Below are 16,075 nucleotides of genomic sequence, written 5' to 3' on the forward strand. Positions count from 1 at the left end.
ATACAGTAAAGTTGAATGGGGAGCCACAGTAAAACAATAAACAAAACAATAAATGCAGTTGACACAATTCTCAAAATTCTCTTTATAACCCAACTAAATGATTTTGTTGACTAAATAGCCAGTTGGTTTGTAAAAACTTTGAATTAAATCCATGTGAAATAATATTTTAAATAATATACTCTATTAATTAAAACACCAGCCGTGTGTTTTAATTCATAAATTCAATTGCATTGATGTTTTAAGCTGAGAAAGATTTATATTCTAAAGAATACATTGACAGACACAAATAACTATCAAAGATATTTTAATTACAGACATTTTATTTCGGTATATTTCAAATCATATTATATGAGTTGAAACAGCCCATCAATCATTATGTACTTTATTCAGCTGCATCTTTCCCCTGCAAGAAAATAACAACCATTATTTTCCCTGAGTCACTTAAAAAAGTCACTCCAGAAAGAAATATGAAATGATAATGAAGCATCTGATTGACCCATTCATGTTTACCTTGCCAGAGTCACGGCTTTTGGCTCTCATTTTGTTGACCTGAGACTCTGCAATGTCAGCACGTTCCTCAGCCTCCTCCAGCTCATGCTGGATTTTCCTGCACTTAGACAAGTGAACATTGGCCTGCTCCTCCTGGAAAGAGATACCATGTATAGTTAAAAAAAAAACCATAAGGGTAGAGAGTATAACTTTTTGCACTTGGGGTTTTATTTTTCATCCTTACCGCTTCCTCAGCCTGCCTCTTGTAGGCCTTCACCTTCAGCTGCAACTTATCAACCAGATCCTGCAGCCTGCTGACATTCTTCTTGTCCTCTTCAGTCTGCGATTTAAAATATTTGCAAATGTGAGTATATTTCAAATTAAGGCCGTATTTTTGATCGACACATATTAAAATATATTCACCTGGTAAGTGAGCTCCTTCACCCTCCTCTCATATTTGCGGACACCCTTAACAGCATCAGCACCACGTCTCTGCTCTGCCTCAACCTCTACCTCAAGCTCACGCACCTGGACAAATCAATGTGTTATGCAACAGGCATACGCTTTGATAGGTTTTTTGTCAACATAGCTATCTTACTCTGGACTCAAGTTTCTGAAGCTGCTTCTTGCCACCCTTCATGGCCAGATTCTCAGCCTCATCCAGACGGTGCTGAAGGTCCTTGACAGCAACTTCCAGATTCTTTTTCATCCTCTCCAGATGAGCGCTGGTGTCCTGTTCCTTTTTCAGCTCCTCAGCCATCATTGCGGCCTCGAAGGACGAAATTCATTGTTTTTAGGAAATTATTTAGAAGAGAAGTGAGACAAATATTATGAAGAAAAAACAAAAGTACATCAGTAATGGCCTTCTTGGCTTTCTCTTCTGCATTTCTTGCTTCCTGAACTGTGTCATCCACTTCACCTTGGATCTGGACTAGGTCGGACTCAAGCTTCTTCTTTGTGTTTATCAGGCTTGTGTTCTAAGATATCAAAATACTTTTCTTGTGAGTGAACAGCCTCAAGATATCCAAACTAAAACTTTACTCTTCAAACTAACTGTTTACCTGAGAGTGCAGAAGTCCAACACGCTCAGATGCATCCACCAGCTCCTGCTCAGCAACTTTACGGCCTCTTTCTGTTTGTTCCAGAGCAGCCCTTAGTTCTTCAATTTCAGCCATCATGAGGCCATTCCTGCGGTCCACCATAGAGGCTTGTTCTTTTAGATCATCCTGGGCTCTGACGGCATCGTCAAGGTGCAGCTGTGCATCCTGGTTAACAACATATTAACATAATAGTTAATGAATGGAAACATGAAGGACCAGTCACCACAGAAGCGAGGTGTACATGGACAACATTTATTTAATCTGATCAGCATTCAAATTAGAATGTTCTTGTGTACATGGATCCTGAAAAAAATTATCTGATTATGACATGCATTTTCATGCGTCACACCTTAAATCGGAATACTTCACTTTGAAATGTGCAGAACCTAACATAAACAGAAAGGTGTTATTATTTGTGTTATGTCGCCATCTTTTGGACAGGTTTGCTCACTGCAGGTGCTGATTAAGCAGTGACTTTTGCTGTAAACAGACATGGCTGTGTGCATTTCTACTTGTCCAACGTTATCAAGGTATTTATTTATCATGCTTTTCTTCTGTTCACAACTTATGTTGTACCTCTCTTTTTGAAATGGAGCTGTTCTGTTCTTTTTATGTTGTGATTATGTACAGTTATAGGCGCGTCTTTATGTTATGACATTTTGTGTATGTGTTTGAGGCTAGCAGTTAGCACTTGGAGTAGCTGTAACGTTGTGAATAAAACATCTTGTTAAGACGACAACTGGATCCCTTCTTTTATTGTTACATATCACACTCAAGAACATACTTGGATTTTTGCCAGTCTCGTTTTAAAGCAACAAACTCAACAGCATACAACGCTACAGCTGTACATGTTGAATGGGGGGAGACAGCAGCATGAAAATCGCTTCATTCCGAGACTATTTAATGTAGTCCCCGCTCCACCACCAAAGTATATCTGACATTGAAAACATGCGCAGTAAGGATAATTCTAACCCAAATTTCGGAAGATGTGTTTTCATGCGCTACAATCCGAATGACTTTCGGCATATACCACCCGTCTCAATCCGCATGAAATTTTTATGTGTGTGATCGAGTCAGAATATTCAGAATGGCGTGTTTACATGAAGCATTTTTATTCCGGTTAGGCTTTAAATCCGGTTAAAATGTGTCCATGTGCACATAGCTAGTGTGTGGTATAGATCATTACAATAAAGTACCTTCAGCTGTGACTGTACGATTCTCAGCTGCTTCTGAGACTCAGCAGCCTGACGATTGGCGTGGCTCAGCTGAATCTCCATCTCATTCAGATCTCCTTCCATCTTCTTCTTGATTCTCAGGGCATCATTTCTGCTCCTGACCTCAGAATCCAGAGTGCTCTGCATGGACTCAATCACCCTTTGGCTGTTCCTCTTAATCTGCTCAATTTCCTCATCTTTCTCGGCCAGCTTCCTGTCCACTTCTCCCTTAATCTGGTTGAGTTCCAACTGGACACGCAGGATCTTTGACTCTTCATGTTCCAGAGTTCCCTATTGCCATTGAAAATTATATATTAGTCTTTGTACTGAGGTATAAGAATTTATGTACGTCATCTAGAGTCCCAGTATATTAGTTTCATTCACCTCAGCCTCTTCAAGAGCTGTCTGAATCTCAGACTTCTCTGTCTCCACTTGTTTCTTGGCTTTCTCGAGCTCATGGATGCTCTTCCCAGTCTCACCAATCTGTTCGGTCAGATCGGAAATCTCCTCTGCAGAGAGATAAAGAAAGGTTAACAATTAGGATGGACATTGTTTGTATTGCACCACATACTGTAAATCATATAATATGCTATACTGCAAGTTGCCAAATTATGTGAACAACTTACGCTGCAGGTTCTTGTTTTCACGCTTCATGGTCTCCAGGTGATCCAGAGCTTCCTCATAAGAGTTCTTCATTTTGAACAGCTCAGTGCCAAGAGAACGAGCCTCTTTCTGAGCTCCCTCGAGCTCTGCTTGTCCCTCCTCAAACTTCTGCTTCCACTCTGCCAACACCTAGTTCAGCCATTTTTTACAATATATTTTGATCAATACATATAGTATTTATCTGACTTGGTATGTCTTGATAGCACAAAATATGAAGTTTTACCTTGTCAAAGTTCCTCTGTTTTTTGTCAAGGTTGGCAGCAAGCCCATTAGCCCTCTCCACATCAATCATGAGGTCCTCTACCTCACTCTGGAGCCTCTGTTTGGTTTTCTCCAGAGAAGCACACTTGGAGTTCACAGCCTCAATCTGTTCCTCAGCCTCCTGAAGGCGCTGTGCCAACTTTTTCCTGATAACAAACATGTTTCTCAATGAGCATTTCCAATTCCTAAATGCATTTTTGGATAACAATCTACATCCAATAAAATCTCTAATATGTATATTATGACAATGTTGACCAGCTGAAAACAGGGCTGCAAATACTTTTGTTTTTCAATTAAATTGGAATATAAAACTTTTAGGAAGGATGCAGTCTAGACCTTGTGGTCATGGAATTTCAGTTTTTTAAAATTGTTCTTACTTAGCCTCCTCAAGCTCCTCAGTTCGCTGGATGGCATCAGTTTCATATTTACTTCTCCACTGAGCCACCTCACTGTTGGCTTTGGACATGCCACGCTGCAGTTCAGCCTTAGCCTCCTGCTCCTCCTCAAACTGCTCCCTCAGCAGATCACAGTCATGGCGTGCTGATTGAAGTCCATGGGCAAGAGCATTCTTTGCCTGGTAAATTACAATGTATGAATTGATTTTTACCTCAAGACAATGTTTGGTAAATAATATTTCTTACCTTGACCTCCTCTTCAATCTGCCTCTTCAGTTCCTCTATCTGCTGGGTGTAAGCCTGTTTTCCTCTGGTCAGCTGTGAGACAAGAGCTTCCTTCTCTTCAATTTGACGGCCAAACTCACCTTGTTTGGAGATCAATGGTTAGCATTGGAGATCAATGTTTATCATTATTGTATGTTTAGTCTCACACCTAAAAACTACAATTTTGTTTCACATGCCTACCGTTTTCTGTCAAAAGACGAGCCTTCTGTGCACTCAGGTCATTGTTCTGGCGGAGATTCTCATCATTCTTGGTCTTTATTTCACTAAGTTGGTCCTCAAGAGTGCGGCACATTTTTTCAAGATTTCCCTTTTTTGGAAAGCATTATTAACACCAATTGATAGATTTTAATACATCTGTTTTAGATCTTGGAATGTGTATTTATTGAATTTCGGTATTATATCTACATATTCAGGTGCATTTTAATAAATGTAAATATTGTGCGAAAAATAGCTGATTTTAGACCTTGAGACCAATTAAAAGGTTTAGGAAGTTTGTGCAGTTTATTTACTGATTAGAGCGCGGAACAGTAATTGACAATTTATTTTTTGAAGATGACAAACATTTGATTACATAAGTACATTTCATTTGAATTTGGGTTTTTTATGAGCTGTAATTTATAATCTTAAAATTATTAGGGATTTGAACAAATAACCATATGAAATATTTAACTGTGTTTTGTGTATCTAGAGCAGTGGTTCTCAACCTTTCTTCAGTGACGTACCCCCTGTGAACATTTTTTTAATTCAAGTACCCCCTAATCAGAGCAAAGCATTTTTGGTTGAAAAAAAGAGATAAAGAAATAAAATACAGCACTATGTCATCAGTTTCTGATTTATTAAATTGTATAACAGTGCACCTACTCAGTGGCCTAGTGGTTAGAGTGTCCGCCCTGAGATCGGTAGGTTGTGAGTTCAAACCTCGGCCGAGTCATACCAAAGACTATAAAAATGGGACCCATTACCTCCCTGCTTGGCACTCAGCATCAAGGGTTGGAATTGGGGGTTAAATCACCAAAAATGATTCCCGGGCGCGGCACCGCTGCTGCCCACTGCTCCCCTCACCTCCCAGGGGGTGAACAAGGGGATGGGTCAAATGCAGAGGACACATTTCACCACACCTAGTGTTTGTGTGACAATCATTGGTACTTTAATAGTGCTCATTTGTAGTGGTCTTTCTTGAACTATTTGGAAAAAAGGTATAAAAATAACTAAAAACTTGTTGAAAAATAAACAAGTGATTCAATTATAAATAAAGATTTCTACACATAGAAGTGATCATCAACTTAAAGTGCCCTCTTTGGGGATTGTAATAGAGATCCATCTGGATTCATGAACTTAATTCTGAACATTTCTTCACAAAAAAAAGAAATCTTTAACATCAATAATTATGGAACATGTCCACAAAATATCTAGCTGTCAACACTGAATATTGCAATGTTGCATTTCTTTTCACAGTTCTTTTTGACAGACATTTTAGTGAGAAACCTGAGCTTGTGCTTCACTGAGTTTATGAACTTACATTCATATTTTTCAAGTATTATTCAATGAATATATTTGTAAAGGATTTTTTAATTGTTGCTATTTTTAATATATTTAAAAAAAATCTCACGTACCCCTTGACATACCTTCAAGTACCCCCAGGGGTGCGCGTACCCCTGTTTGAGAACCACTGATCAAGAGAATATAAAAGATGTACTTTTTAAAAATGTAATTACTGAAATGAATTAACTTTTAAAAGATGTTGACATTTATTGAGATGCACCTGTATATGCATGTGTGTGTGTGTGTGTGTGTGTGTGTGTGTGTGTGTGTGTGTGTGTGTGTGTGTGTGTGTGTGTGTGATACTAAATAAAGACAATGTAACATGTTTATGCACCTTTGCTTTAGCAACGGCCTCCATGTTGCTGGAGAGATCATCAATCTCCATCTTGTATTCACTCTTTTCCTTCTCAAGCTTCTGCTTGACACGCTGGAGGTTGTCAATCTGCTCACCCAGCTCAGCAACACTGTCAGCCTGCTTCTTTCGCAGAGCGGCAGCAGTGGCCTCATGCTGCAAGGTGGACTCCTCAAGGTCACGGCGCAGCTTCTGGAACTCAGCCTCGCGTTTCTTGCTCATCTCAATCTGAGCAGCGGTGGCACCTCCAGCCTCCTCCAGCCTTTCACTGATCTCCTCAAGTTCCCTGGAGAGATCAGCTCTCTGCTTCTCAACTTTGGCACGAGCAGCACGCTCAGCCTCAATCTCCTCCTCCAGTTCTTCAATGCGGGCCTAATTAGACATGTTGTTGGTTTACTTTTTACATTTTGAAACATTGAACAATATTGAAGATATATACAGCAACGGCATCTCAAATAAACACAAAAAACTCACCTGAAGTTCCTTGATCTTCTTCTGAAGCTGAGCACCCATTGACTGCTCATCCTCGATCTTGCTCAAAAGCTGACTAATTTCAAAGTCCTTCCTGAAAAGATGTTAAAGTGCAAATATTTAGAACATTTACAAACGTTATACATATTAGGATTTCTATTCATATTAACATTAAGATTTTACTTCTTATTTTTCTCCTCAGACTGCTGTTTGTCATTCTCAAGGTCCATGATGGATTCCTGTGCCAGTTTCAGGTCACCCTCAAACTTTCTCTTGGCCCTCTCCAGGTCCATACGCAGCTTCTTCTCTTGTTCCAGAGATCCTTCAAGCTGTATAGTAATATGATTCAGTCTTTATGACATTCAAACCAAATCTTCTTTTCAGAATACAGATAACTTATTAACTCTTACATCATCCACTTGCTGCTCCAGCTTGGTCTTGGCCTTGGTCAAAGTGTTGACCTTATCTTCTTCAGCCTGCAGGTCATCAAGAGTCTGCTGGTGAGCTTCCTGAAGGGCTTTCTTCTCCTTGGTCAGTTTAGCAATGCTCTCATCCTGAGAAGCCATCTCTTCAGTCAGGTTCTTCACCTTTAAGAGAAATAAACTGTTATTATCAAATGGCAGATTGTGTTAACTGAAGATAGATAGCTTAGTAGACAGACAGATAGATAGACAGATAGATAGATAGATAGATAGATAGATAGAGATTACTTACCTTGTTCTCAGTGGCATGTTTCTCCTTCTCCACTTTGGCCAAGGTAAGCTCCAGGTCATCAATATCTTTCTTGAGCTCAGAGCATTCATCTTCTAGTTTTCTCTTCTTTGCAGTAAGCTCAGCATTAATTTCCTCCTCGTCTTCCAGCCTCTCAGTTGTTTCTTTGAGTTTGGCTTCCAGCTGAATTTTACTCTTGATTAGACCCTCGCATCGCTCTTCAGCGTCTGACAGATTCTCAGATTCCTGTTTTACATTGGGATATCATGTGGGTTGTAAACACACACTATCCTATGGACACAAATAAAAACATGACATTTTAGGTCAATTTGTACTCACAGATGCCACTTGCAGTTGCAGATCATTCTTCTCCTGCAGAAGAGACACCATCTTCTCTTCAAGTTCTTTCTTCTTTGCAAGAGCAGCAGCTAAGTCAGTGGTCATCTTCTCATAATTCTCCTTCATCTGGGCTAGCTCTTTTTCAGTTTCAGCAGTCTTCAGCAGAGGCTTAATCTTGTAGTACACCTTCATCCATGGCCAATGTTTGACATTCATGAATGAGCGCACGTTGTACTGGATGGTAAAGATGGCCTCTCTGTGGATATAAATGTTTAGTTATGGACACTGTGACTATTTTACTATTCTATTTTGATACCGATTATGTTTTTAGAATTCTCAACATGCCTCCTTTCCATCATCTTCACAAACTCCTTTCTCATGAGGTAACCACGGCAAAGGGCCTGAGTCATTGTGACCAGAGCTGCCAGCTTCTCATCTCTCAGTTCCTCAAGGGTACCCAGAAGACCTGCTTTGAAAAACACCTAAAAAGATTGAAAAATACAGTTCAACGCTAGTTGATCCACACAAAATAAATGAAAAGTCAACAACGCACAATTGTGGTTACAACCTTTTTAGAATATAATCAATATTTTTTTTTTTAAAACAACAAATAAAGTAACATTGAGAATTTTCAACTCCCTTATCTGTTCAATGGTTTACCTTGGTGTGACCAAATCTGTACTGGTCATGGTCAATATCAATTGAACCAAGCAGCTTCTCTGCAGCCTTCTTGTTGTCAATGAACTGTCCCTCAGGGATGACACTGGCATTCAGTACCTTGTACCTTTTCAGGAAATGAGTCAGTGGATATTACTAGTAGTCATAGAGGATGTCTCATGATGATTAAACGTTTGTTTAATGTACCTCTGCTTAAAGTCACCATAGAGGATTCTGCTGGGGAAACCTTTCCTGCAGATTCTGATACCCTCCAGCACACCGTTACACCTGAGCTGGTGGATGACCAGGAAGTTCTCCATCAGACCTGATGTAAAATACAATAGTTAATTTTTTTTAATCATCATTCAGTATTTAATATCAGCATTTTAAAACTTAAGTATCTTTCATGAAATACTTTATTGATATATTTCATTACCTGGAGTCTTTGACTCATTAGGAATCAGACAGCGCACAAAGTGAGGATGAGTGCTTCTCAAGTTGGTCATCAGTTTGCCCAAATTCTCCTGAAAGTCCCAACCAGGGAATATTGTAGAAAAGTGTAACACATTTTTACTTACTGAAATTTAAAAAATCATACATCACATATCAAAACTAGACCTTACCCTAAACTGTGAAGACACAGTCTGCATAGAGCCACCCTTCTTCTTGCCTGCCTTCTTGCCTCCCGCTTCTGTGGAATATTTTGGAGGATATTTAGCAATAGAATTAAATTTAATAGCTGTGTGTTAAAAATGTTTATTCTATTGTCAGCAAACACAACCTTATTACACATGAATATTGGCATACCCTCAGCAGGAGCAGGAGGATACAGGAAAGCCAGAAGTTTAACTGGAGACTTTTGGTACAGTTGCACAACAGACTCATTCAGTGGGTCCTTGTTCTTGTCCAGCCAGCCAGTGATGTTGTAGTCCACTGTGCCAGCATAGTGCACCAGGGAGAAGTGGGCTTCTGCTTTGCCCTTGGTGGGTTTTGGCTTCTCAAAGGCTCTGTTTTTGCCAAGATGCTGGTCATACAGCTTGTTCTTGAAGGATGTATCAGTGGCCTTGGGGAACATGCACTCCTCTTCAAGGATGGAGAAGATACCCATGGGCTTAAAGAATGAGTAGAAATACATATTTTAAGTACTCAATTCCACTATATATATATATATATATATATATATATATATATATATATATATATATACAGTATATATATATATATATATATATATATATACAGTATATATATATATATATATATATATATATATTTTTTTTTTTTTATTTATTTATTTTTTTTTTTAAATGTATTTATTTATTTATTTATTTATTTATTTTTCTTCTCAGTCAAATACTTACCTTTTCAATCAGCTCAATGCAGGCAGCCAGGTCCATGCCAAAGTCAATGAACTCCCAGATAATGCCCTCCTTCTTGTACTCCTCTTGCTCCAGGACAAACATGTGGTGGTTGAAGAACTGTTGCAACTTCTCATTAGTGAAGTTAATGCACAGCTGCTCCATGCTATTGTACTGTAAGAAGACAAGTAAATTACAACAAATTTGTCACAATAACTAATTTCTGAAAATATGGTTTACTCATTTCATACGAATGAAGCTTACATCAAAGATTTCAAAACCAGCAATATCCAGCACACCGATGAAGTGCTGCCTTGACTGTTTGGTGTCCAACATCTGATTGATACGGATGACCATCCACAAGAACATCCTCTCATAGATGGACTTGGCAAGGGCTGTCACTGAGTTACTGACCTGAATGAAAAAAGATGTAGTAATTTAACAGTATTAAATGTATTAAATTATTTGAAGTACAGTATTGTATTTTTTTTTATATTAATAAATTTAGGTAACTGACACACAATGTAAATACATTAAAACTAATGTCAATGGAATTGTATAAACAGGTCAGCTGCAGATAATTTCAAGAATAATAATCACTTAAAAACTTGTGTGGCACATTCATAACACATACTGTACATACAATAAGATTAACATACAGTATCTTAATGAGCTTAATAAATGTAAATAAATAAATGTAAATATTTGCCAGTTCTTTTTTAATTTATAATGTTTAATATTATTTGGGTACGGTAATTAGTTTGTAGTCTTTTTTGTATTTGGGCAACTTACGCACAATCCAAATACTTCACAACTAGTATAAAACAAATTTGAAAACAAGGAGCTGCATATAATTGTCTGATTCAAAATCCTTATTTCATACCATAGGCTGTAATGTAAAGAACATATCATGTAAGTGAACATGTAACTCTATAAAGAGCTCATATTTACCTGAGGTACAGTCTGTCCCTTGGTGACAAACTCATTTCCGACTTTCACTCTGGGATAGCACAGAGCCTTTAGCATGTCAGCAGAGTTCAGACCCAACAAGTAGGCAACTTTGTCAGCTTCTGAATTGTTTTTGGAAAAGTACTGTTAAAAATAAATCTGGCATAGTTTTCCGATCACAGTAACGTGCTACGCCTGTTGTATTTCTGCAAATTTTGACTAAGATGACTGTAACTACGTACCCTCTGTGCCATCAGGCTCAGCCTGCTCTTCACGCTGCTTCTGCTTGAACTTCAGATTACCATGATGGAGGACGGCACCAGTCATTTTGTAGATGCTCAACTTTTCCTCATGGCTGAAGCCCAAGATATCAATGGCATTCTGTGTGCAAATAAGTTATTCACAAAGATGATAATATGATTACGAGGAAAAAACGCTTATCCTAACTTAAGTGAGACATTAATTTAAATTACATTGTTTCTAAGATACTTTGACTTACATCGGTGGCTTCCAGCTCCACTTTGTCATCAATACTGGCCACAGTGATCTGTCCCATGCTGCACATAGGGAAGTCATAGGGGTTGGTTGTGATGAGTGACAGTTCTGTAAATTCAAGTGTAATAATTAGAAAAAGCTTTTTCACTGGACAAATTTGAATGATGTAGCTTTTTTAAATGACTGTTCCACTCCATACCAATCAGTTCTGGTTTGTGGTTGGTCATCATCTGGTAGAAGATGTGGTAGCCTCTCTCATCAGGAAGCTGGAATGACACTCTGGACTTCTCCAGCAGATCTGCAAATAATATATGGAAATTACAGTCGAGCACACTTCGATTGCAAATTTACTGGGTTTTTTTTTGTACTTACAAGTCTCAATATCAGCACTGGCCAGTTTGCCAGTTGTGCCAAAATGGATCCTAATGAATTTACCCTGTTTTAAACAAATGGTTGTTTAATAGACATTCATTGGATAAAATAGTTATTCTCTAGCAAAAGGTAGCTATACTTACAAAACGAGAAGAGTTGTCATTCCTCACAGTTTTGGCATTACCATAGGCTTCCAGAAGAGGATTGGCAGCAATAATCTGATCCTCAAGTGAGCCCTGCAATTAGGGTTAGAAATAAGATCAACAAACTATTTGTTTTTCTCTTAAAACATATCCTACATTTGTTGTAATTTTACATACTTTGAATTGTGCTGATCCTGCACCATCCTTTTTCTTATCTCCACCAACTGAGATTGTGGCAAAGTACTGAATGACACGCTTGGTGTTCACAGTCTTTCCAGCACCAGATTCTCCACTGGAAATAAAGGCAAACTAATTCAAACATGTTTTGAAGTGTTCTATTTGTTATTTACTCATTTAAATTAATAACAAAAACTTACGTGATCAAGACAGACTGGTTCTCTCTATCTGTTAAAATAGGAAAGTAGCAATTGTGTATTTCTGCAGCAGCAATATTTTGATAAGTAGAAACTTGATATTATTCAGCCTGTTACATACCAGTAAGCATGAATTGATATGCGTTGTCAGAGACAGAGAAGATGTGGGGTGGAGCCTCCATACGTTTCTTGCCTCTATAAGCAGCCACAACTTCCGCATCGTACACGGGGAGCCACTTGTAGGGGTTCACAGTTGCACAAAAAAGCCCAGAGTAGGTCTGATAGAGATCAGAGGTGTAACACAGTCAACCACATGTCTTAAAACTATACATACAAGTTTGTACTATACTTCTCAGTGGGCTTATTTCCGTACATAAATCATCCATGCTGCATAACGCTCTTTGAGGTTATACAGGACAGAGGCTTCATTGAGATGGGTCATCATGGCCATGTCCTCAATTTTGTCGAACTTGGGAGGGTTCATCGGAGTGACGTCATCTTCTTTAACTGTCTTCTCCTAAAAGTTGACATTAGTCACAGTAAAAATTGATCACATCCTTTGAGCAGAACTATTGAAAGAAGATTCCAACCTCCTGAGTGTCCAGGACTTTGACGGTGACTTTGCCACCTTCTTTCTTGATGATTGTTCCCTTCAAGTACAGTTCTTTGGTATCAACCACATAGCAGGCTGACTTGGCATCGAATGGTTTGCTCTGAGCCTCAATTCTCTCCTTCTCTGGTTTACGGAGATAGATGGAAGCTTTGCCATATAAGGCCATTTCTGCGTCGGTACTCATGGTGGTGGTTTAGGTCTGGGTCAAACAAACATTTGAGAAACACAACAATTATTTTGGCTTCTTCGGGGCCAATGGGCAAACTTTGAACGGAACTCCATTAAGGCAATCTGGTATGAGCAGTGTTCAGCCTTGTAAAAACCCAAATATATAATTTACCAGTTATTTGTTCGGAACCAATATAGTTACAAGTGTACTACCTATGTTTACATTTAAACGTACTGTATATAAATAAATGCATATTTTTTTAATATACATTTTACTACTACATATGTTGAACCATATAATACAGCCTGTACCATGGGACTTAAAGTATACTGTAGATACAGTTGTCAAACAATCATTCAAACTCATATTCACACCTGTGCTGTTATTTTCTTCAATGTTAATGAGTTTGCTTTTTAGTTCTCTGTGGATACTAACTTATAATAGATAATTGTACTGCGCAACTTAACATTTGTTCAAATTATTCATGCAAAATAAACATTGTGCAGGTGCACATGCTGCTGCCGTCTGCACAGAAGGAGCTGGTTCAATAATGCTCCAATACACAGACCTCAAGCCTGGATACTGTAAATGCGAGCGTTTTTATCCCATATAAATAGTAAACCAAAAATCATGTGAGTCACTGGCTGTGGTGACAACTAGAGGAAGAAGCTTAAGAACGACAATTTAAATGTAACTGAAATGTGTTCATACCTGACTGTCTATTCGTTAAATATTAGTTGAACGTCGCAGTCCTGTTGAAATAACAAAGAATTAGTGTTTAATACAGAAAAAAATGTATTCAAACAATATTGTAATGCATATTTTAAACAAGGAAGATGCAAATCTTAAACCCGGCATAACAGTTATACTTACCACAAACTGGGGTCTTCAAGGCTCCACCACCACACACTGCTGTGTCCTCTCGGTCTCCTTTTATATTGAGTCTTGTTCGCATATAAGGCAAGTGTTAAATAGGGAACACAAGCCAAATGTGGTGTGAATAACTGTGAAAGCAGACGTCCATGCAAATATGGGGTGTTACATTCTAGTTTTTTTATTTTATTTGCACCGGTTCAGTTTTTTTTTTTTTTGCTTTCTTGTTTTAAATAATAGCTTCATGTTTTTACTTGTAATTAATTTAAAGAGTGTGTGTTATTAATATATTCCAAACAAATTCGAAAAATGTGGTCTGTACTGAAAGTGTTGTTTATGGCCGCTATTATTATACTTTTGTTTTGGACACCTGCAAGTGCAAATAGCTTCTTTCCATTCCTTTGTGGTCTTTACTCTGAAGACATTGTCAATTTGACTGCACTACAGCTGCATTTTCATTTGTCTTTGGCACACTATTATATTGTATTTTTATCAAGACAGCTGTCTTCACAGGCTGTGTGGCAACTCCGGTTTCATGAATGCTGTTCCCAGCTTTAACAGTTTCAAGTTTATGTAGTACCTCTGTGCAAATGTAATACTTTTGGAATAGCGGACCTAAAGTTTGCATTTTTCTGAAAGTGAACTGTTTTATTGATTGTATAATTTTTAGCATTGCAGGTTCCCAAGTGACCAACATTTAGTATGACCTAAATTGACAGAAATATTCATTTTGATAAAACTGGAAAAGATAACCATCACTGGATTTGTTTTCCGTCCATTGGGTTATACTTGTACATACACTGTTAGCGCATTACTAAACCATTCATAATTGGCAAACATTTTTTGAGAAATTATTTTTTGAGAGCTTTAAATCCCTGATTACTGTTGGATCTTACGGTTTTCGAATGTGAATAGGTTTTTGCAGAACCCATAAAAAACACTTTATTTTCACCACCAAAATGTTAAATACATTAGAAACATTTGTTAAAAAATAAATAAATATATATATATATATATATATATATATATATATATATATATATATATATATATATATATATATATATATATATATATATATATATATATCGTAAAAATTTAAAAATATGAGGGTTTTTTTTTGTGCCAACAATCAAATCATTAGCATTTACAATTCACCCCACATGTTCATCCTTCTTTTGTGTATGAACACGCTTTGCTGACTAAGCGGAAATTAAATTTGAGACACATGACAAATATTACCAGCAGGACAGCTGATGCTTACATGACTTAGAACATTTGTCGCGGGACCATTCACCTAAATAATCAGATTACCATTGACAACAACAGATCCCAAGTACTGTATGAGATATATATTCCATAGATGCATTTTGATAGTAGTTCAGAATTTGAACTTTAATTCTATTTGAAAAAGTTGATCTAATTAACCATGAGTCAAATCAAGTAGAGGATTCTCACAAAATAATTTAAAAAAAAATTCAAAAGCAAATGTTTTATAATAGATTACTAGAAGAAAAAAAGTGAATATTGTATCGGTAACTCTGTTAGAAGTTTATTTTGACTTACAAAGGACATGTCAGTTATTTGTAATTCTGTGTAACAGATATGTCTCTGGCATTCACACGCATATCAAGCCATTAACACGTATAACGAATCTGCAGACATAGCTGCATGTGCCTTTTTGGCTTCACATGCAACACTGTTGTTAAAAAGTAATTCGATCATTTTGCACATGAACAAACCCTGAATATTTTTATCATTTGACTGTCCATTGAATATAATTTTTAGAAGTACCTGTCATTTTGGTGTTGTTTTGAATTTTCTTTGGTACATGTTAACATCTTCAGTTAAGTTTAAAGTTAACTAAATTAAATGTTATTTTGTTCTTTTGATGGATTTTATAGATCATTTTATTGAATTGTGTTCCTTATAATGCGATGTGGACGATTCAAGTCTCTGTGGTGTGATTGTCTATAATATGACTGAGGGAGATATGATATAGTGAGGTTTTTATTTGACATTTATCAAATATGATTCAATAATGTAGAGAAGTGCAGCTGAATGCTTTCTAAGCATAATGTAACAGACAACCCATGATACCAAACTGAGTGCATAATGAATATTGTGCTGTCTGTCATTTACAAAAAAAGTAAAGTTCATTACGGATGCTATTTTTACCCCATCAGTATTTGTTATCCAAATATAAATTAAATCCATTTTGTTTCTGCAGTTTCTCCTGAGGTACAATAGT

The 16,075-nt window shown here is 37.3% G+C and overlaps 1 protein-coding gene across 1 annotated transcript; it reads right to left on the reverse strand.

Annotated features, from left to right (window-relative positions):
• Nucleotides 1-302: 302 nt before the first annotated feature.
• Nucleotides 303-13,873, reverse strand: LOC133612443 (myosin heavy chain, fast skeletal muscle-like). Its single transcript, XM_072913933.1, has 41 exons — nucleotides 13,825-13,873; nucleotides 13,663-13,703; nucleotides 12,760-12,981; nucleotides 12,543-12,686; nucleotides 12,291-12,447; nucleotides 12,173-12,200; nucleotides 11,973-12,087; nucleotides 11,796-11,888; nucleotides 11,653-11,716; nucleotides 11,480-11,578; nucleotides 11,285-11,388; nucleotides 11,028-11,166; nucleotides 10,789-10,907; nucleotides 10,102-10,251; nucleotides 9,841-10,011; nucleotides 9,287-9,590; nucleotides 9,103-9,170; nucleotides 8,916-9,003; nucleotides 8,687-8,804; nucleotides 8,483-8,606; nucleotides 8,168-8,304; nucleotides 7,823-8,078; nucleotides 7,487-7,729; nucleotides 7,183-7,359; nucleotides 6,956-7,101; nucleotides 6,776-6,866; nucleotides 6,284-6,673; nucleotides 4,588-4,714; nucleotides 4,369-4,487; nucleotides 4,105-4,301; nucleotides 3,690-3,873; nucleotides 3,430-3,595; nucleotides 3,188-3,312; nucleotides 2,786-3,094; nucleotides 1,551-1,754; nucleotides 1,341-1,466; nucleotides 1,088-1,258; nucleotides 913-1,017; nucleotides 734-829; nucleotides 511-642; nucleotides 303-403 (listed from the first exon to the last, which is right to left on the reverse strand). Exons 3-41 carry the CDS (start codon nucleotides 12,964-12,966, stop codon nucleotides 383-385), a joined length of 5,814 nt encoding a protein of 1,937 aa, XP_072770034.1. The 5' UTR covers nucleotides 12,967-12,981; nucleotides 13,663-13,703; nucleotides 13,825-13,873; the 3' UTR covers nucleotides 303-382.
• Nucleotides 13,874-16,075: the final 2,202 nt, after the last annotated feature.

Source organism: Nerophis lumbriciformis, linkage group LG10 (assembly GCF_033978685.3).
Source record: "Nerophis lumbriciformis linkage group LG10, RoL_Nlum_v2.1, whole genome shotgun sequence".
Lineage (NCBI taxonomy): Eukaryota > Metazoa > Chordata > Actinopteri > Syngnathiformes > Syngnathidae > Nerophis > Nerophis lumbriciformis.